Here is a 21,572-nt window from a genome sequence, read left to right on the forward strand (position 1 = left end):
ACGTGCTTTCACTCTGGACAGGAGTGGTGGGGGCTGCATGCCCAGTGGTTTCCCTCATAGTTCTGGGCTCTGGGAGTCCACACTGCCTGGATTCACTTCCAGCAGGTTCCAGGGTGAGACTCTGAAGGCCATTGCTGCTGCTGCTGTGCTCACCCTGGGAGTATATTCTCTTCTGCCAGGCCTTCCTCCACCCTAGAAGTAGGTGCAGATCTAGTAGAAGAGTCGATCTCTCCACATCACAGCTCCAGTGGTGCTGTGACTGTTAGCAAGACATAAGAATCAGGGAGAAGTTGATATGCCCATGGGGTACTGGCCATGCTCTAGAGACCAGCTTCTCTCAAAACTGCCAACCCAGAGTATTTCTAAGCCCTTCTGGTGTCCCTGGAATCCAGGCCCAAGAACATGAGGCCCAGAGGGAAGAAGCATCCCATTTCGCTGGTCTGGGTGGGGGATAACCTTCCTAGCCCTTCCCAGAATGACTGACAGAGGGTAGCCCCATTCCCCTTGGGGGGAAATGCCCACTGCTACCTACAGGGACAACATAGTCCTGTCCTGACACCCTGATGCCACTTCTTTCAGTGCATTTGGCCTGTGTGCGCTGGAATCAGGTGGCTCACATGTGAAAGAAGCAAATTCCTGGGTTGCTCCCAGACCCATTAAATCAGAACATGGGAATGGGGCCTGGAGTCTGCTGACAAGAGACTGCCATACCAGTGCATTCCTTGGATCAGAAGCTTTGGTGTTCAGTATTTCTTATGGAGACATCAGTGGTGCAGTCTGGACTGAGCCTCACCTGCCAGGTTCCTCCCATGTGAGGAGGGGCTAACTCACCATTCTTGAGTCTGCTGGGTCTCAGCTCTTGACTTCCTCTAAACAGAACATCCACAGAACAGGGACACAAATGCTCACAAAGACCTGTGACCATGCAGGCAAAGTAGGCTCACATCTTCCTGGAGGCTCTTCCCCTCAGACAACCTGATCTGGGGGATGAGCTCTGCCTACAGCTGGGCCACCTGGTACCTGATCACAGGAACAATCAGGCTTTTTAGGTCTCAGCTTCTCAAGTGTCTTTATTTCATAGATCTGCAAAGAGTCTTTGCTTTTTCATTTGCATAACCAAAAGGTTGGGTCAAGTGGTTTCCTTAAAACAAGAGTAGTCTGCACACACTACAGCTGTGGACGGGAGAGCCAGGGGCCTTGTGGGAAAGGTGGTGGTGGAATTCATGTGGAAAATGGCTTTCAGACCAAAGGTATAAACTGGAGTGTCCCATGCAAGGGGTGTCCCATGCTCCTTGATCAGGAGCAGGTGATCATCATAGTAATGGGCCACAAATGTGGTTGTTCTGCTTTTTCAGTTGGCACCATTTTTTTTTAATTGAGCCACCATACTGGGTGTGGTGGCTTGTGCCTGTAATCCCAGCACTTTGGGAGGCTGAGGCAGGAGGATTGCTTGAGCCCAGGAATTCAAGACCAGCCTGGGTGACATAGGAGAAGCCATCTCTACCAAAAAATAAGAAAAAATATCCGGGAATGGTGGCATGCACCTGTAGTCCCAGCTATTCGGAAGGCTGAGGCAGGAGGATTGCTTGAGCCCAGGAGTTTGAGACTGCTGTGAGCTGTGACTATGCTACTCACTCCAGCCTGGGCAATAGAGCAAGGCCTTGTCAAAAAAAAAAAAAAAAAAAGATCAAGCCACCAAAATAAAAAGTTAACACGAGAAAAAAAATGATAAATCTTGACATATTATTGGGCTGTTTTGAAAATGCCTTTCAGTAAAATTTTACTGTTGGCTAAAAAGAAAAATTGAACAACATTTCAAAACCAAAAGTTTCTAATAAAAATCCAGATTTCCAGCTTTTCTGGAACAATTCAGAAGATTGATACCCTGCACAGCAGCATCACTAGAGCTGAGCTGCCGCCACCGCTGTTAGCCTAGCTGCCTGCTCCCCATGTCCCTGGCACTCACTACGCTGTCCAGCCTATTGTTGTCTTACACAAGTGTGGTGCCCTCAGTCTGCTGCTGCCTGACTCTGGAGGCCTCGTGTGTGTGCTCTGATTTGCATGGGGGAGAAGTGCAGTACCCCGTCCTATGAGTGGGCGCATCCACTCACAGCTGCCACTAGAGCGCCTGATTACACCACTGTCTCATAGGAAGCTCCCTTCCACCAGCCTTTTCAATGTTCAGATAGTTTGGGAAGAATAGTTCTTATGTCCGAGACCTGGGCTAGCATTTTCTTGTCTTTTACCTGGATTTGGCCAACTGTTGTGTTTTTAGTGGAAATCTTGCACCCCCAGGGCATTTGTCGGTTGTCACCAGTTGAGATGTTCTCTTTCTCTAACTGTAATGCTTGCAGGGCTGGGGATGAATGTCTGAAGCGGGGAACCAGAGTAACAAATCCCAGTGTGATTTTGTTCAGGACAGGTGTCCAGTCCTCCCTTCGTCTCCACACCACTGAGACGTCCCAGCAACCTACCTGGGGAGCTGATTTTTCACACAGTTCCCTTATATATGGCCCTCTTGCAAGGATTATCAGGTTTTTTCGTTTGTTTGTGTTTTGAGACAGGGTCGCACTGTCACCCAGGCTGGAGTGCAGTGGTGTGATTGTAGCTCACTGAAGTCCTGAACTCTTGGGTTCAAGCCATTCTCCCACCTCAGCCTCCCAAGTAACTGGGACTACAGGAGCATGCCACTGTGCTCAGCTAATTTTTTACTTTTTGTAGAGATGAGGTCTCACTATGTTGCCCAGGCTGGTCTGGAACTCCTGGCCTCAAGCAAATGTCCTATCTTGGCCTCCCAAAACACTGGGATTACAGGTGTGAGCCACAGCCTCCAGCCAATTGTCAGATTTTAAGGGCAATTTTACCAAGGAAGCAGATATAGCCAATAAGGCCCCAGGCAGGAACCCAGGAAGGCCCCTTGAAAATCTGTTCTTTTTAAATTTTAGAAGTAAATGGAAAAAGTTTAGAGATTCCAAATTTCATTTAAAGACAGTTTAGGGCCAGGCTCAGTGTGGCTCATGCCTGTAATCCCAGCACTTTGGGAGGCCGAGGTGGGCGGATCACTTGAGGTCAGGAGACCAGCCTGGCCAACATGGAGAAACCCCATCTCTACTAAAAATATAAAAATTAGCTGGGCTTGGTGGCAAGTGCCTGTAACCCCAGCTATTCAGGAGGCTGAGGCAGGAGGATCGTTTGAACCCAGGAGGCAGAGGTTGCAGTGAACCATGGTCACGCCACTGCACTCCAGCCTCGGTGACAGAGCAAGACTCTGTCTCAAAAACAAAAATAAATAATTAAGACACAGCTATGCTTCTAACTTTATTCTAAAAGACACTTTCTTTACATGTTAATAATAATGACATTGACTTGGCATATTATAAAACTTAAAATGTGATTTAATCAGTGGTATTTTAAAAGCATGAAGGCCCCCAATGCCTAGAACGTTGAAGCACAGGGCACTTTTGCCTTTGATGGGGAGCAAGCTGGGTCTCCTGCTTCTGGGACGGGAGGTGCGTGCTCAAGAGAGAGGGAGGCGAAGGAGGAGGATGACAGTACATTCTTCAGACATTTCCAAAGAGAAAGTTCTTCTTAATCAGTGACAGAGGAGGATAAGGCCACATAGACAGGTGGCTTCTATGTCAAAATCTTTATTTTCTGAGACACGGTCTCACTTTGTCACCCAGGCTGGAGTGCAGTGGTGTGATCTAGCCTCGCTGCAGCCTCTAGCTCCTGGGCTCAGGTGATCCTCCTGCCTCAGCCCCTCGGGTAGCTGGGACTACAGACGCATGCCACCAAGCCTGGCTAATTTTTGTATTTTTTGTAGAGATGAGGCTTCACCATGTTGGCCAGGCTGGTCTCGAACTCCTGTGTTCAAGCAAATCCACCCACCTTGGATTCCCAAAGTGCTGGGATTATAGGCAAAAGCCACAGTGTCCGGCCTTGATTTTATTTTAAGTTTTTGTTTGAAAAAACTAACAAAAACCCTAACACACACTTACATACGAAGTAAAAATCAATTCCACCACTAAAAACATTAACAATACAGAAGGCAGAATAACCCTATAATCTCCTCCCTCTACCTCACCTGTCCCCCACACTCCCCAATCCCACGGCTCAGAGGAAACCTCAGTGATTTTTCCCAGCAATGCTGATTCAGGCATCATTTGCCTCTAATCCGAACTGAAACACAGGGCTCTGGGCACAGGCATCTCCCAGAAGCTTCTCCGGTTTTTCTTAGAATCCGTGTACTAACTCGCCTTACCTGCCCTTCAGCTCTGGTCATGAAGCGAAAAAGGGCAGGTCCTCTTCGCTTGTGGTGCTACCCTGAAGGCACAAATACAACCTGGGGTGTTGAGGGGGATGCTGGAGGAGGGCATGGGGCTGCCGAGGGAAGCACTTGGTACCAGTTTAATGCTGGGGTTGCAGGGCTAGAGGAGACAGGATTCCACAGCCTTTGAAGATGAAGTTCCCACTCCAAATGCAGACAGGGGAAGCTAGCAATTTCAGTTCTCAGCATTGAAAAAGTTTTGGCCATGAAAGTAGAAATCACTGCTCAAGGGAGAGATTTCCTGATTCAAGACAAAATGCTCAATCAACAAATCACGTGGGAAGAGGCTCTATGTAAAATGTTACATTTAAGAAAAGATTCAACATACCTGCCCATGTACCCCTTATATCTAAAAGTTGAAAAAATTTTAAAAACTTACAAAATTGTGCACAAATCTCAAATGGATGAAGTTGATTTCTACATGTCTATCTCTTTATGAATATTTAGACATAAACAGAAGAAACCCAAAATGAAATAGATAAAAATGTTACTAAAGTTGTACTTTATTTTTACCTGTATTTTTCCATTTTTCTTTAATGAGAATGGATTTCTCTTGTAGCAAAATGTTATATTGAAACAAAGATTGAATGCTACATCTATAGTAACTTAAACTGGTCTTTGACAAAAAGGGACTAAATCTAGGGTTACAAAAGGTATGTGAAAACCGGCACCAGACACTGGGAGGAACAATCTTTTTTGAGCCCCAGTTTCTCAGTAAGGAGATGCTTAAATAGTTCCATAGAGTTCTAAGTGATTCACAATCCCTGAATCAACGCTGCCAAGTGAAGCTTGGGCTGGGGTTTTAAAAATTATATCCCCTACTTTGTCCTGTGTGAGAAAGAACATGTGAAAGCAGTTTTATGGTCCCCGGTGGCCTTTGAAGTTCTGGGGTGCAGGAGGGTTTGAGGTTGCCTGGGGCAATGGTTAGGACTGCTCTCGGAGGGGCAAGGCTGCAGCTCTCTGAGGGATCCTGAAGGCCCTGCTCCTTCAGCACAGGTGCCCTGGGTCCAGAGTCTTCTGTTAGGGAATCTGATTTTCTCTCATAGGTGTGAGGCTTTCTTACCATGACCTCCCATTTGACATCTTTCAATCAGTATCTGCATTTCCCCCTCTCTGTTACTGTATAGTTAAGAATGTATACCACACATTGGTGCGTAAGACTGAAAAGTAAAAATATCATTTTGACAAGACTGATTTTCACACTGAACATAGCGGAAACCCTCTTTAACTCTGTGGGGCGGTGTTCTACTCCAGAGGGACCAGGGAACCATCTCACATTCTGCCAAGGACTCTTTCGTGCCCTCCTTAGACAATCTTAATGCAAAAGAAGGCAGATCATTTTCTTGTTTTAGATGAGAGTAACTGAAGATTTATTTCAGCTAATTTTATATCAGCAATTTAAAATATTTATTCCCTCAGGAGTCGAAATAAATCTGTAGGAATAACAAGGTTTCCAAATATTAACATTTGCTTTTGGTTCAGACTTTCAAAAGCCTTTATTCCCACCCTTCCCCCAACCTCTCTTTAATTTTACCTGTTCTGAGCAATTTGAGTACTAAACAATGGAATCTCAGATGCTTCTGGCAACTATGTGTTATTAGTCAGGAATGGCACCTTGTTATTTGATTGCATTTTATTGTTTCCTTCAGCTCAATGTGTACCTGATATTGGAGGGCTCTCCCTATGGGTTGGGATTGAGAGATGTTACAAATGATGTGGTTTTTATTATTTCTGTGAGCTCCTGTGCAGCCGGGTGAGATTCCTGAGGCTGTGTAAGCTGGAGATCAGGCCCGAGTTGCCCTGCCTGACTAGTAGAGCCCAATGTCCACACTGCAGCACAGCCACTTCTCCCTGTATCATAGAATGGCTGGGGCAGCTGCTTGAGATGCCTGTTCCACGAGGAGATCAGTAGGAGTTCAGCACGGCTATCCTGGCCTTTTCACACAGTGGGTCTAGTTTACCATCGCCTCCTAGGGAAATAGATATAATTGTCTTTTGGTCAGCTTTATATACAATTTGTTATCATATCAGACATACCTATGGCTTCCACTCAGAGTGCATTTTCAAAGGCCACGGGCTGGTAAAATGTTAACTAGTTTTTAATACAGTGTTAGTGGATTGCAAAGCTTTAACTTCTGAGCACAGAGAGGCATGCACGGTGCCAGCCTGCCAGGCCAGAAGCTCTCCAGGACAAAGACATCACGTGAATGTTGCTGATAGTGTCATGCACTGCTGGCATATCAACTCAAATTATCTTAGCAAGTCAGGATAGAATAAACAAGTGAAACAAAAGCAGCTTCAAAAGCAAATAATAATAGAATGTATATTATTAAAGTACAAAAAAAACTGTTATCCCTTAATTCCATCACATCCCTTGAAGTCCAGGGCTTCACTTCATTTTCCTTCCTCTGCTGTTTCCAATGTTTGGGAAGACTCAAAGCATCACACACTTTACTGTGTGGTTTTGGATGTTCTCCTGTGTGTGCCACTGAAAGCACAGGGCTTTCAGTAGAAGTTTCAGCCTCAGAAAGAAACCCAATTTGAATTCAGGCATGACATACTGATCATTTCAACTAGAAATTGAGGGACTCCTCAGAGGCGGCAAAATCCTGGCTGGAAATGTCGCCAAAGGGCTTACCGAACTCCAAGTCCTTAATGTTGCAGTGGAAGACGACTTCTTCATTCACCATGAGTTCCACCACATTCCAGTCTTCTATCTTCTCTAGGATTACCTCGTGTCCATCTCTGGCCAACACAGCTGGGAAGGACAGAAAAGGAGGTGAGTGACATGGAGTCAGACTTCAAACTAACCTGATTGGTAGCAGTCTTCATGATGACAGTAGTTTGTCTGTCATCTAGCTGCTCATGGGTATCACTGAACTGCCCTGGTAGCCACTTTCTGGGTGCTGGTCCCAGGTGCCCTCACCTTTGCTGGGAAGCACAGCCAGAGGCCTGAGTAATTCAGGTTTCAGTTGCTATTTGTCCCACACCAAAGTGATCTGTTAAACAATGAGCTTTCTCTAGTAAAGGGCTATTGGGCTTTCCAGAGGCTCAATCTCATAGAGACCACACTCAGTGCTGGAGAAGACTCGGGGGAACAGGCAACTTCTTATCCTGCTGATGGAAGTACACATTGAGCACCTTTTGGAGGGCAATCTGGCAGTACCTACCAAAAGCCTCAAAAAATGATTCTAACCTTTAGTCCAGGAAATTACACTTAAAAGAAAGCTTCCCAAAGAAAAAAATAAAACAATACAGGCAGATTTTTGCAACAAGATGTCTTTTCTCTATTATTATGATAGCAAAATACTGTGAATAACTTATATATCCAATAATGAGAGGATGGCCAAATAAATGGTGGAACATCCATTTGGACATTTATAAAAATGTTTATGAACTTTTTTAATGGCAAGAAAAATACTTGCAATATAAGCAAAAACTTAGGATACAAATATGTATAATACATGTTTAAAATATATAGTCAATATGAATTCAAATATGTATGTAAGGATGAAGAAAATACCCATTGAATATCTGTCTGTGGTGAGATTATGGAAAATTTTTTTCTCTTTATTCTTTCAGCATTTTCCAGATTGCCTATAATAATCCAAAAAAAAAGTTTTTTAGAAAAGCTAATGAAGTAACTTTTATTCTTACCTTTGGAATCTGCATTTTGGTTATCACTTACATTCAATGGCTCCTTCCCCAGAGATCAGTCATGGAATAATTGTTGGATTTAATCTTTTTATTGTGGAAATGCAAAGGTGTGTGGCTTAGATGAAATGATGTACCTTAGACAGCCTAGAGCTCTATTTTTTCCAATGTATTTCTCTCCAGTTTCCTGGATATATTTATCCTATAACATCAATATTAGAGTGAGTGTGCCGATCATTACCTTTGTTGGTCTTCATATGTTGGTGAGAATTTTGGTTAGGATGGAAAGAGAAAACAGACGGGGGCATACTCTTTAAAGTCTTGCCATTTCAATCAGTTTTACACGGAGTAAAGCAAACAGTTATGTCAGCTAATTGCACTTAATTACAAAGACAATTGCTGTTTCAAAATGTTGGTGTGTCCACTTCTTCATCTTTCAATCAGTTCAAGAACATCCAGCCCCAACTGTGAACATTTTAATTCTGCAATTTTAATTTCACTTCTGGAAAGGAACTTCAGAAAAAGACTCAGCAAGGATCTCCATTAACAAGACAGCACTCCCTGGGTACCCAGAGGTGGCCCTAATTGACCCGCGTCAGCTAATGTGTCTCTAAAAAATGGTTGCATCTTTTTCGTTGGCATATTTATTGTATCCTGTTTAAGTGTTTTGTTCTTAAACGTCTTTGAAGAAGACACTCAGCTTGGACCCATGACTTGTTTAAATGAAGTGGTCCAGCTCATGTGGAAAGGCAGCTGATCATCTAGGGAGACATAAAGGCAGTCCATGTGCAGAGATTTCTGGGATCCCACGCTCCCTCAGCAGCAACCCCTCAGGACGGGGGAGCTGCATTTGTCTGACGACACTCCTGGAGCTGCATTTGTCTGACGACAAACTTCAATTTGACAGGAAGAAATCAGGAGCAAAACAGCTTCTCCATTCCCACCTTATACCAGCCCTCCACCCCCACCTGTGAGGCAAGATGCTGCCACTCTGCGGTTAAAATCCAGTGCTAACTCTCTAAGGCCTGGAGAAGTGAGGGTGCATGGACTGTGAGCGAGGAGCAGCCCTATGGGAGGAGGCCCCAGGAGGCAAGCACGCTGTAACCTGCCCCTGGCCCTCCTGCAGGGCCTGCTGACTGAGCCTCATGTGACATCTGAGCTTGGAGTTCGTTTTAAGAGGACAGTGGCACTTACACGGCATGGTGTAGCTAAGAAACAGTATTTGATCCACCGAATCACTCACCCTATAGAGTTGAGGGGTGCTGAATAGTGGGGGTCCACCTCATCTTCGGGCAAATTAAGTCCAACAGGAAGAAACCCTCTTAAGAGACACACCACTCATCACTCTGCCCTCTACAGGGGCGCAAAGTACAGGCTCTCATGGTCTTAAAGGGCACGTGTCTTCCTCACTGACCAGAATTCTCTCCAAGTGCCTGGTTTTAATACAGGCTCACTGAAGAAGCAAACATAGAATGGCCCTGGGCACTGCCCATGACACTTTTTGACCCACAGAGTGACCTAAGTCTGATTCTTGCTAAAGTGACAAGCTGCCTCAGAGTCTACATTGAATATTCAGCCCCAGGACACTCCCTTCCCATCACTCTGGGAGGTGTTGAGCTGGCTCTAAGGTGGCCAGTGCAGGCTTAAGGGATCAAACAGTAGACACCCCGGAATTCCTGCAGCTCATCCAAATGCCACCTCTCTAAATGGAGCACCCATTTCCTCCCATGAGCTGCTGTGGGGTTGTCTAGTCAAAGAAAGGTCAGATAAATATACTCCCTGAAACAAAGCCTGTGCAAAGGCAGTGGGTAAACTCCAGCATAAATCAACCAGAAGCTATAAGGCCATCTGCAGCCCGCCTGCCTCTTTGAAGTGGCACCTCATTCTTCAAGGGGGATCTAAATAAACGAAAGGGACATGGAAAAGGCTCCCTTCTTGCCGGTGCTGGTGGAATTGCTCACCATCTGCGAATGATTTAAATGCCACTGGTCAGGAAGTAAAGGTAAACAGACCTCTCTCCCTCCTCTACTCAGCACAGAGGCATACTCACGCCCACGAGCGAGGGCCACCGATGCATAGCTAGCACAGAAGAATGGCACACAGGGTGTCTCAGCTACGTAGGGTGGATTCTATTTTCTGGATTGGTTTCAATTCCTTCCAAGCCCTTTGAGTGGGTCATTTGGCAAACTTAAGTACAGCATGCAAGGGGCAAGCGTGGCCAGGGAAATTACTTAGAACTTTTTGTTAAGCATTAGTTTAGCTTCACCAGCATTGAGGTCATAGTGGAAACATTTTGCTGAGTTATTATAATTCATGGATAATAAAGAGAGAACAAAAATTTTCAGATTGCTAAAGGCATGGTAAGTTCAGAAAAGATCAGGCCTATTTCTAAAGCCAGCAGGGCTTCGGGAAATGATAAAGAGCTGTAATTTTAAAAGAAACACAGAATTCAGATGCAGATTTTACAGAGGAGGGCCTGCAAAGGTACCACTCTCTGCCTGCTGGGTCTACAGTTGTGGGGGGTGCAGATGCTCCCTGCTTCGCTGCGGTGAACACCCTGGCCCTTGTTGGCTGCCGGTATTATATGACTTATCATTCATCGATATACAGAACTGACTTTACAAATCAACCACCTACTGATACCTTGCAACGCTCAAGTCTCCTTCAGCCATAAAAATGCTTCTCTTGCTCTTCTCCAAATACTCTTCCCCTCCCCTACTGTGGGAAGTGCCGCCTGCGCCTGCTGCCTTCCTTTTTGCTGTGTTTCTACCCGCCCACCTCCTGCAGGGAAGCCTTCAGCTCACCAGGTCCACAGCCTGCCCTCTCAGAGGTCAGGAAACCATCGCAATTCAATGGCTTCCCAGAGCTCCCCACCCCTCTCGGACCCACCTCCTTTCTTGGTTCTTTAAAGTACTTTTGATGGTAAAAACAAATATGTTTTTTGAACTCTAAATTTAAAAAATCAAGTTATCAATGTAATGCAGATTCATAGTTTTTTTTTTTTTTTTAAACTTTAAAATTATAGAAAAGGACAACATTTTAAAAATCACCCCTAATTCTTCTCTCCCTCTGTCTTTTTCAGTGGCAGTAAGACCACGGCATTCAAGACCACGCTTTGTTCCCTTCGCACTGCATCGTGTGCCCCAGTCCTGTCACACACATGGAGCGGCTGCGTTCTTCTTCAGTGCTGTGTAGCATTTTACATGATGTATGCACTACAATTTATTTAGTCATTCCTTTTTCTGGTTGTTTCCAATTTTTCGCTATCACTGAGAATGTTGTAGAAAAGATTCACAGCATGCATCCTTGTGCGTGCGTGAGGTTTGTTTTTTCTTTTATAAGGAAGATACTGAGAAATGGAACAGCTGGATTCTACAGTATATGATCACATTTTAACAGACACTGACAAGTTGTCCTCTAGGATGACAGTTCAATTTACTCTCCTGCTGAGGGTAAATTAGGAAAATACTCTTTTTCTCAGTCTTTAATCAGCCATGAATTCTTCTCTCCCTAGAAATCACCTCTGCTCAATAGTTTGGAGCCCACTGGTCATTTTCTTCTCGAAATGCCATCACCTGCTCCCTTATGCCTCCAGTTCTCTCCTCAGTCTGCGCCTGCTCCTCCACAGACTGCTCCTCTTAACACACCTTGTCCTCAGGGGGGCTGTCTCCCTCCAGTCCCGTCTTTCCTTGCTTCCTCTGCAGTCTCGCCTCCTGTGGCTCTAGCATTCGGCTTTATGCAGGTTGATTTTCTTAACTAAGGTTTATTCTTACAATATGCCAGGCACAGCTCTGGGCTGGGACCCAGCAGAGAACAGAACCAGACAAGAACCCCTGCCCCTTCCCTCCTCAAAGCATGCCTCCAAGTGGGGGAGAAGGGTAACAAGGTATACAGGTGAGTGCATGCTGAGGTAGGTAATCACGAGCACGAAGAAGAAATAAGGAGGGAAGGGAGAGCAGGAAGAGGGAGGCAGAGTGAAGTGTTGACGTTTTTGGTGGGATGTCCAAGGAAGGCCTGCCCATGAAAGTGACTTTTGAGGAATATCTTGAGACTGAGAGAATGAAGCTGAAAACCACGTGGGAAAGAGCATTCCAGGCAGAGTGGCTGTGAAGCCCCAAGGTGGGTGCTGGCTAGGAGCACTGAAGGACTGCAGGAGGTGGCTGTGGCTGCAGCAGTGGGCCAGGGAGAGGATAGGCAGAAGCAGGAGGGGGTGAGATCAGAGGGGCTATAAGGAGCCTGGGGGGCCATAAGGAGCCTGGAGGGCCATGAGAAGCCTAGGGGGCCATGTGAGCCTTTGGCTTCCCCCCTGAGTGAGCTGGGGGCCCCTGGAATGTTCTCAGGGGTAAAGGCCGTGCTGTGATTCAGGTTTACCAGTATCAGCTGGCTGTGGTGCTGAGAACAGACTGCAAGCAGATGAGGGTCGCAGGGAACGGAGTCAGGAGGCCGTGGCAGTAATCCAGGCAGGAGATGATGGCGAGTGGACAAAAAATGCAGAGGGGGTAGTCAGGAGGCCTAAGAGGGATTAATTCTGGGTGTACTTCGAGGGCAAAGCTGACAAATTGTGTTGACAGACTAAACAGGGAGTGTGAGGGAAAGAGAGGAGTGAGAGGTGCCTGCAGGGTGTCAGGCCTGAGTAACTGCAAGATGGAGCTGCTGTGAGCAGTGAAGAGGGGAAGTGGGCAGAGCTGCTGGTGGGGGTGAGTGCTAGGAGTCTAGTTGGAAATTTGGGGCATACTAAGTCTGAGATGCCCACTCAACATGCCAGTGGCAACGACAGGTCCTGATTAAAGACATAAATTTGGAAGTTCATCAGCATATAGATGTCATTTAAAGTCATAGCTACTCTTGACTCAAATCTCCTGCCTTCCTCTTTCTTCCAAACTCCAGAACGTAATTTCTAGCCACTGGCTTAATATTTCTTAATAGCTCATTCCACCCCACACCCTGCCACTTCTCCTTCTTAAATTTCTTCTTCCAAAATTGGACTCTTAAGGTACATCCCTGATTTCATCATCCTTTAGCTCAAGAACCTTCGCTGGCTTCCTGTTGCCAAGGATGAGACAGGCTGTACTCCCTTGTTGCACATCCTCCTCCAACCAGACCCAATAGCCTGCTGCTCCCCAGAAGTGCCCAGGCTGCCTGCATCCCCCCTTCTCAATGAACCTTCCTCAGGAACAATAAGAATTAATTCTTGCAGAGCCCTTACTGTGTGCAGTCATGGAGTTCATTACTTTACATGCACTTGCTCATCAGAATCTCACATCGGTGACGCAGGGATTCACATTCCTCTTTTACAAACAAGGAAACTGAGGCTCATAAAGGTAAAACCACTTGATTTTCACCTTGACTACAAAGCTACTAAATGGTGGAGCCCAGTTCAAACTGTAGGTGTTGACTTCAGAGTCCCTGTGCTTATCCTCTGCTCATGCCATCTCTCTGCCAGAAGTGCCAAGAATGTAGGCAGGAGATAAGTGACCAGGGAGAGGTGACAAGTAAAGTTGACAGGATTTGTGGACAAACTAGATGGGGAGTTTCCCCCAATACTGTTAAGTTGTATATTATAACAAAACGTTCACTTATGCATTCTGCTTTAATAAAAATTTTGGTATATAAATGATCTAATGGAACTCCTACAATCATCCTGGTTGTGGCAGGAGCAAGGAACATAAAACTTCCACAAAACAGCGGAGCAGACAGCTCCAAATTCCCATTCCTCTGCAGATACACAAAAACAAACAAACAAACCCAGAAATGGTCAGAACCAACATTGTCAAAACTCTAGAAAATGGTCAAAGGTCTATAGCAACCAAGTGAATACTGAATCAAAGAAAAGGTAGCTTTAAAATGGTAGGAAAGCTTTGTGGCATATTTGCCTGCCCTTGCCGCACCTCTTCCCTGACCTGGTGGCAGTCTTGAAGATAGCAGCCTGTGTTCCCAGTATGGGACTCTGGTTCTTGATTCCAGAGGGAGCAGAGTGGACCTTATTTATAGATTACTGTGTTTGTCTGTTCTAAGCCATCTGTGGGCTTCCTGAAGAACTGAATCAAGGCACTTGTGTTTGTTTGCCTAACTTGGAATTCACACAGGGTGGAAAAACTGTGGGCAGTGCTCACAAACATTGTAAGGCAAATGAAAAACCTGCAGCTGCCTGGGTAAAAGATTACAGTTGAGACACACAACAGATCTCATAAAGCCTAAGAGAAAATCTAGACAGAGTTTCTTTGAAAAATTAGGGCATTCAAAAGCACCCATGTATACTGGGGAATTTAGAAAGTCAGTACAGGCTCAGATCAGGATGCACGCTCAAAAAAGACCATGAAGATCCTGCAATTTCATCACTAGCTGATCTACAGGTTCATGAAAGCAGGAAGTAAAGGCTGAGGCAAAATTGTAAACAGCCTGGCCAAGTTTTATAGGAGTGTCTCAAAATGGAGCAAATACACAAATAATGGGAGAGGGTTTTTGTTTGTTTGATTTTAAAGCTCCTTGCATTCAAGAAACCTTTAGTCAAAACACTGACTGACCACAAGCTAAGCCTTCAACAGTTAGGAATGGCAAGCTCTGGGGAAGGAGGGGAATCTGATTTCCAGAAATTATACATTATAATATTTGAATGTCCAGTTTTCAACAAAAGGAATCACAAAGCATACAAAAAATTAGGAAAGTATGGGCCATGCAAAGGAAAAAATTAATTAACAGAAACTGTTCCTGAGGAAGCCCAGGCATTGGACTTACATTAAATCAACTATATTAAATATGCTCAAAGAGCCAAAGGAAGCCAGAGACAAAGAACTAAAAGAAATTAGAAAAATGATGTATGAACAAACTGAGAATATCAATAAAGAGAAATTCTAAAAAGGAATCAAACAAGTCCTGGAGTTGAAAAGTATAATAACTAAAATGAAAAATGTACTACACGGATTCAACAGCAGATTTGAGTAAGCAGACGAAATCAGCAAATTTGAAGACAGGGCAATTGAGACTACTCAGTCTGAGGAGTAGAAAGGAAAAAGAATGAAGAAAAATGAACAGCCCTGGAGACCTGTGGGATGCCCTCAAGTATAACAACATATACCTAGTGGAAGTCCCAGGAGAAAAGGAAATAGATAAAGGGACAGAAAGAATATCTGAAGAAATAATGGCTGAAAACACCCCAAATTTGATGAAAGGCATGAAAATACCTTCCCAAGAAGTTCAACCAACTCCAAGCAGAATAAACTCGAAGAGTATTATATTAAGACACATTAGAAACAAATTGTCAAAATACAAAGAGAGAATCTTGAAAGCAGTGAGAAAGAAATGACTCATCACACACAGATTCTCTGTAAGATTATCAGCTTTCTCACCAGAAGCCATGGAGGCCAGAAGGCAGTGGGATACATATTTAAAGTGCAGAAAGGAAAAAACAAGAACCTGTTCTATTGGTCAGAATTCTCCAGAGAAAGAGAACCAATAAAATAAATATGTGTGTGACTGTGTGTGTGTGTGTGTGTACATATACATACACAAATATATATATATTATACATATATACACATGTTCCTTAACTCACAATGAACTTAAGTCTTGATGAACTCATCGTAAGTTGAAAATATTGTAAGTTAAAAATGCATTTAGGGCACCTAACATACTGAACATCATAGCTTAGCCTAGTCTACTTTAAACATGCTCAGAACACTTACATTAGCCTACAGTTGGGCAAAATTATCCAATACAAAGTCTATTTTACAATAAAATGTTGAACATTTTACATAACTTATTGAATACTACACTGAAAGTGAAAAACAGAATGGGGTTGTATGGGTACTCACCATTAATGTACACAGCTGAAAGCATCAGCATATAGTCAAAAATCGTAAGTCAAACAATTGTAAGTCAGGGACCATCTGTGTGTGTGTGCGTGTGTGTGTGTGTGTATATATATACACATAAACATACTATATGAACTATATGACTTGTTTGGTTCCTTTTTAGAATTTCTCTTTATTGATATTCTCATTTTGTTCATATAATTTTAATTATAAATCTATCTATCTGTCTATCTATCTATCTATCTATAGAGAGAGAGAGAAAGAGAGAGAGAGATTTTGAGGAATTGGTTCACAGGCTAGACTACAGATAGAAGTAGAGTTTCTATGTTGCAGTCTTGGGGAGAGTCCCTTGTTGTTTGAAAAACATCAACATTTGTTCTCTTAAGGCCTTCAACTGATTGAAGGAGGCTCACTAAACGTTTTCCCCCTAAGATCAAGAACAAGGCAAGGACGCCCCACCTTTGTCACTTCTATTTAACATAGTATTAGGAGTACCAGAAAGATAAATTAGGCAAGAAAAAGAAATAGAAGTCATCTAAATTGGAAAGGAAGAAGACTACCTCTATTTGCAGATTGCATGATCTTATATCCCAAAACTGCTAGTGTTCTTAAAAAAAAAAGTTGTTAGTGCTAATAAATGAAATTGGCAAAGTTGAAGAAATTAACAAAATTAACACACAAAAAGCAGTTGTATTTCTACACACTAGCAATGATTGATCTGAAACGGAGATAAAGAAAACGATTCCATTTATAATAGTATTTAAAAGAACAAAACACTTAGGAATATATGCAAACAATTAGGTGCAAGTCTTATACACTGAAAACTATAAAAGTTGCTAAAAGAAATTAAGGAAGATCTAAATAAATGAAAATGCATCCTGTGTGCATAGACTAAAAGGCTTAACATTGTTAAAATAACAATACTACCCAAAAGATTATACAGATTCTATGCAATACCTATCACATTCCCAATGGTGTTTTTTGCAGAAATGGAAAAACCCATCCTAAAATTCATAGGGAATTGCAAGGTACCTAAAATAGATAAAACAATCTTGAGAAAAAACTAAGTTGGAAGACACATTTCCTGATTTCAAAACTTACTAGAAAGCTACAGTAATCAAAATCATGTGATACAGACATAAGGATAGACATATAGAGCAATGGAATAGAATTGAGAGCCTAGAAATAAATGTTCACAATGACTGATATGAATGAATAGTTGATGCTTGACATGGATGCGAAGACCATTCAATGGGTAAAGAACAGTCTCTTTAACAAAAGGTCTTGGGATAATGGATATCCACATGAATATCTTTTGAATGAATTTGGACCCTTACATTACACCATATACAAAAATTAACTCAAAATGGGTCAAAGATCTAAATTTAGGAATTATAAAACTCTTAGAAGAAAACATAGGGGCAAATCTGCATAATCTTAGATTTGACAATGGTTTCTTTCTTTTTTTTAGACAGAGTCTCTTGCTCTGTCACCCAGTCTGGAGTGCAGTGGCACAACCTTGATTCACTGCAACCTCGGCCTCCAGGGCTCAAGCGATCCTCCCACCTCAGCCTACTGAGTAGCTGGGACTACAGTTGCGTGCCATCGCACCCACCTAATTTTTGTCTTTTCTATAGAGATGGCTGGTTTCTACAAAAAAAGGCTGGTTTTGAACTTCAAACCAGGTTGGTCCTGAACTCCTGGGTTCAAGTGATCCACCTGCCTCAGCCTCCCAAAGTTTTACAGGTGTGAGCCACTGCACCCAGCAGACATGGTTTCTTAAACAACATATCACAGGTAACATAAGAAAAAAACAGATAAATTGGACTTCATTAAAATTAAAACTTTTGTGCAGCAAAGGACACTATCAAGAAAGTGAAAAGCTAATTTACAGAGTGGGAGAAAATATTTGCAAATCATTTATCTATTAAGGGTCTCATATTCAGAATATCTAAATAAATTTTCCAACTCAGTAACAAAAAAAGTGCAACCGAATTTAAAAAATGGGCAAAGAACAGACATTTCTCCAAAGACATACAAATGGTCAATAAGCACATGAAAAGATGTTCAACATCACCCCAATCATTAGGGAAATTTAAGTGAAAACCACAAGTTACCATTTCACACCTACTGGGATGGCTATAATTAAAACCAAAGAAAATTGAAATCCTTGTGCATTGCTAGTGGGAATGTAAAATGGTGCAGCTGCTTCAGAAAACAGTTTGGTCATTCCTCAAAAAGTAAAATATGGAATTACTATATGACTCAGCAATTTCACTCCCTTGAAACACAGGGATTCAAACAGATATGTGTTTACCAATGTTCATAACAGCACTATTCACAGTAGCGGAAAGGTGGAAACAACCCAAGTGTCTATCAACAGATGAATGGATAAACAAAATATGGTATATCTGCCACAAAAAGGAATAAAGTACTATAATACATGCTGTAGCACAGATAAACCTTTAAATATTATGCTAACTGAAATAAACTACAAAGTAGATTGCAGGTTACCAGGGGCTGGGGATGGAGGTGAGAGGTGAAACCAGCTGGGCTTCTGGTTTGGGTAAGGACTTGGAGAACTTTTCTGTCTAACTAGAGGATTGTAAATGCACCAATCAGCGCTCTGTGTCTAGCTAGAGGATTGTAAAAGCACCAATCAGCATTCTGTAAAAATGGACCAATCAGCCGGACATGAGTGGGGCCAAATAAGGAAATAAAAGCTGGCCTCCCGAGCCAGCAGCAGCAACCTGGTCGCATCCCCTTCCACGCTATGGAAGCTTTGTTCTTTTGCTATTCATAATAAGTCTTGCTGCTGCTCACTCCTTGGGTCTGCACCACCTCTAAGAGCTGTAACACTCACCGCCAGGGTCTGCAACTTCATTCCTGAAGTCAGCCAGACCATGAACCCACTGGGAGGAACAAACAACTCTGGACACGCCACTTTGTGAGCTGTAACAGTCACCGTGAGGTCTGTGGCTTCATTCTTGAAGTCAGCAAGACCAAGAACCCACCAGAAGGAATACATTCGGGACACAGAGGGACAGAGTGTTATTGCTTAATGAATACAGTTTCTGTCTGGGGTGTCGAAAAATTTTAAAAAGAGAGAACAGTGATGGTTCCACAACATTGTAAAGATAATTAATGTCACTGAATTGTATGCTTAACATGGTTAAAATGGCAAAATTTTAAATACATATTTTACCCACGTTATCTTTAGAGAAAGTGAACATAAACTAAAGGTGGATTATGAGGTGAGGGTGAGTAGGTGTGGCTCATCAGAGGGGAAGGAAGAGAAAAGTCACTTATTTAGACTGTGTTCTTAGCCAAAACTTCAAAACATTTTAAACATCACCATGCAACACTGCTATGAATTGAATTGTTGCCCCCTTCCCCCAACTTCATATATGGAAGCCCTAACTCCCAATGTGACTGTATTTGGAGATAGGTCCTAAAAGAAGTAATTAAGGTTAAATGAGGTTATAAAGGTGAGGACCTAATCTGATAGGATCAGTGTATTTCTTCTTATAAGAACTGACACCAGAGAGCTTGCTCCTCGCTCTCCCTAAAAAATCCCATCAGGTGAGGACAAGAGAGAAGGTGGCTGTCAGCAAGCCAGGAAGAGCACCCAGAGCCCTCACCAGAAGCTAACCTTGCCAGACCTTGATCAGGGACTTTTAGCCTTTAGACTGAAAAAATGTATTTCTATTGTTTAAGTCCCATAGTCTATAGTATTTTGTTATGGCAGTCCCAATAGATGAATACAAACATGGAAGTATTTGCAACACAAATTTCTCTATCAACTGTTCTCTCACAGAAAGCAACTTCCTCTGCTGATTGAAATCCTACCCATCCTTCAAACTCAAACTGAAATGCCATCTCCTCCAGGAGGCTTTTCCCTGATTGCTCAGCTAAAACTAATTTTTGTGTCCTTCGACTTCAGGGTATTTTCCCTGGAAGATTCTTAGTTTGGGTCATATGATGGGAGTTCATCAATGCTGATTCCTGGGCTGTCATCTCATTCTATATGTTCTCTCCAAGTCAATGACTCACGTCTTTCTATCACTTTTTCTCTGAACTCCAGAACAACAGAGCTGATTCAGCACCTCTGTCAAGGTAACTGAAAGCACATGAAGCTTAATTCAGATGCTCCTTGACTTACGATGGGGTTAGGTCCCAATAAACGCACTGTAAATGGAAAGTGGGCTTAATACCTGGATAAGCCCATCATAAAGTGGAAAAATCATTAAGTAGAACCACTGTAAGTTCAGATTTGCCTCGACTTACGATAGGGTTACCTCCCAGTAAACCCATCCTAAAGTCAAAAAGTCTAAGTCGGGGACTATCTGTATGTCCAAAATAGACTGTTCCTCTGGAACTGTTCCACATATTCCTCCAAATTGTGGTCCATCTTTGGTGTCTTCGATTTTAGTGGACAGTACGTCCATCCATCAGCACTGTTTCAAGCCAGACGCTGACTAGATCCGGATAACATTCTTTTTACCCTTACCTCACATATCCATCCTCTCAGGAAGTACCATTGCTTTCACTTTGATCCATGGTCTCCTTTATGGTCCAAGCTACTTTCATCTCAGCCCTGGACCACCCCCAACAGTCTTGTTTTCCTTGTTTCCACTCTTGCCTCACTCTAATCTGTTCTCAGAGTGGTAACAGCTTCATCCCTGCCTAAAACTTGTCTGTGGCCCTGCAGCATCTGGCCCCTGACTACCACTCCAGCCTCATCCCCCATCTGTTTAACAAATATTAATACATCGTTTGTTGAATGCCTCCAGCCATTGCCTACATTATTAGTCTCCTCTGCCTGGGAGGCATTCCTCTCTTTACCTGGTTAGTTTCTACTCATTCTTTAAAGGTCTGCTCAAATGTGGGCTCATTTAATGCTCCACTTAAATGAGCCTTTCCAGACCTCTCCCTCTCCCCTCCCATTATAGCTAGTCACAGGTCCCACTATGGTTAGTTCCCATGGCACCACCCTAGCCTCAGTTAGAGCTTAGGCACAACTGTCATTTAGCAGTTAACAAGGAGATTACTTCAAAGACATTCATCACTGTTTAACAGTGTGTCCTCAGTCCCTGGAAGGGTGTCCAACACACACTGGGTGCTTAATAAAAGTCTGTTGCATGAACGATTAAGAGATGGAATCCCAGCAATGCTACTTCCCAGCCATTTGACTTGTTAAAGTCACTTAATATTCTTGATCTTCAGTTTCCCAATTCTTAAAGCAGGGTTATGTAATTTTTTCTAGGGAGGTAATTTCTGTAATTTGCTGGGCACTGGGTGGGCCCACAGCTCACTTTTGGATAGAAGAGCGTTCCCACGCTTTTAGCCCAGCCCTAGAAGCCATAGGTTGCTACATCATCCTGCGGAAGATTTCCTGGAGAGGTGGCGCTGCGTCGGAGTCTGAGGCAGGAAGGCCTAGGCACGGGGCACCACCTGCACGGATGCTCAGAGGCTGGGGCGCTCAGGGGCGAACGCGGCGGGCGGGGAGGCCCACCTTGCAGGCCCTGCAGGCGGAAGGTGTGGTGCTCCACCGGCAGGCCTGCCGCGCTGTAGGGCCCATACCGCAAGATGACCACTGCGTTCTTGGGCATCGCCTGGCCTCGGCCGCTGCAGCCAAGGTTAAGGCGAAACACACGCTGCTAAGCAACCTCTCTTCCGGCCCTGGCGGGTGGGCGTGGCTACGCACGGGGCGGGGCCGGAGTGGCGCTAGGGGATCCTCCCCGCCCCAAGCTGCTCACGTGACTCTCAGCGCCTGGTCG

At 43.7% G+C, this 21,572-nt stretch overlaps 1 protein-coding gene across 1 annotated transcript; it reads right to left on the bottom strand.

Annotated features, from left to right (window-relative positions):
- Window positions 1-3,318: 3,318 nt before the first annotated feature.
- Window positions 3,319-21,475, bottom strand: C9H10orf53 (chromosome 9 C10orf53 homolog). Its single transcript, XM_025396808.1, has 3 exons — window positions 21,308-21,475; window positions 6,966-7,085; window positions 3,319-6,297 (listed from the first exon to the last, which is right to left on the bottom strand). The coding sequence occupies exons 1-3, from the start codon at window positions 21,402-21,404 to the stop codon at window positions 6,233-6,235; spliced, it is 282 nt and encodes a 93-aa protein (XP_025252593.1). The 5' UTR covers window positions 21,405-21,475; the 3' UTR covers window positions 3,319-6,232.
- Between the last annotated feature and the right edge of the window lie 97 nt (window positions 21,476-21,572).

Source organism: Theropithecus gelada, chromosome 9 (assembly GCF_003255815.1).
Source record: "Theropithecus gelada isolate Dixy chromosome 9, Tgel_1.0, whole genome shotgun sequence".
Classification (NCBI taxonomy): domain Eukaryota; kingdom Metazoa; phylum Chordata; class Mammalia; order Primates; family Cercopithecidae; genus Theropithecus; species Theropithecus gelada.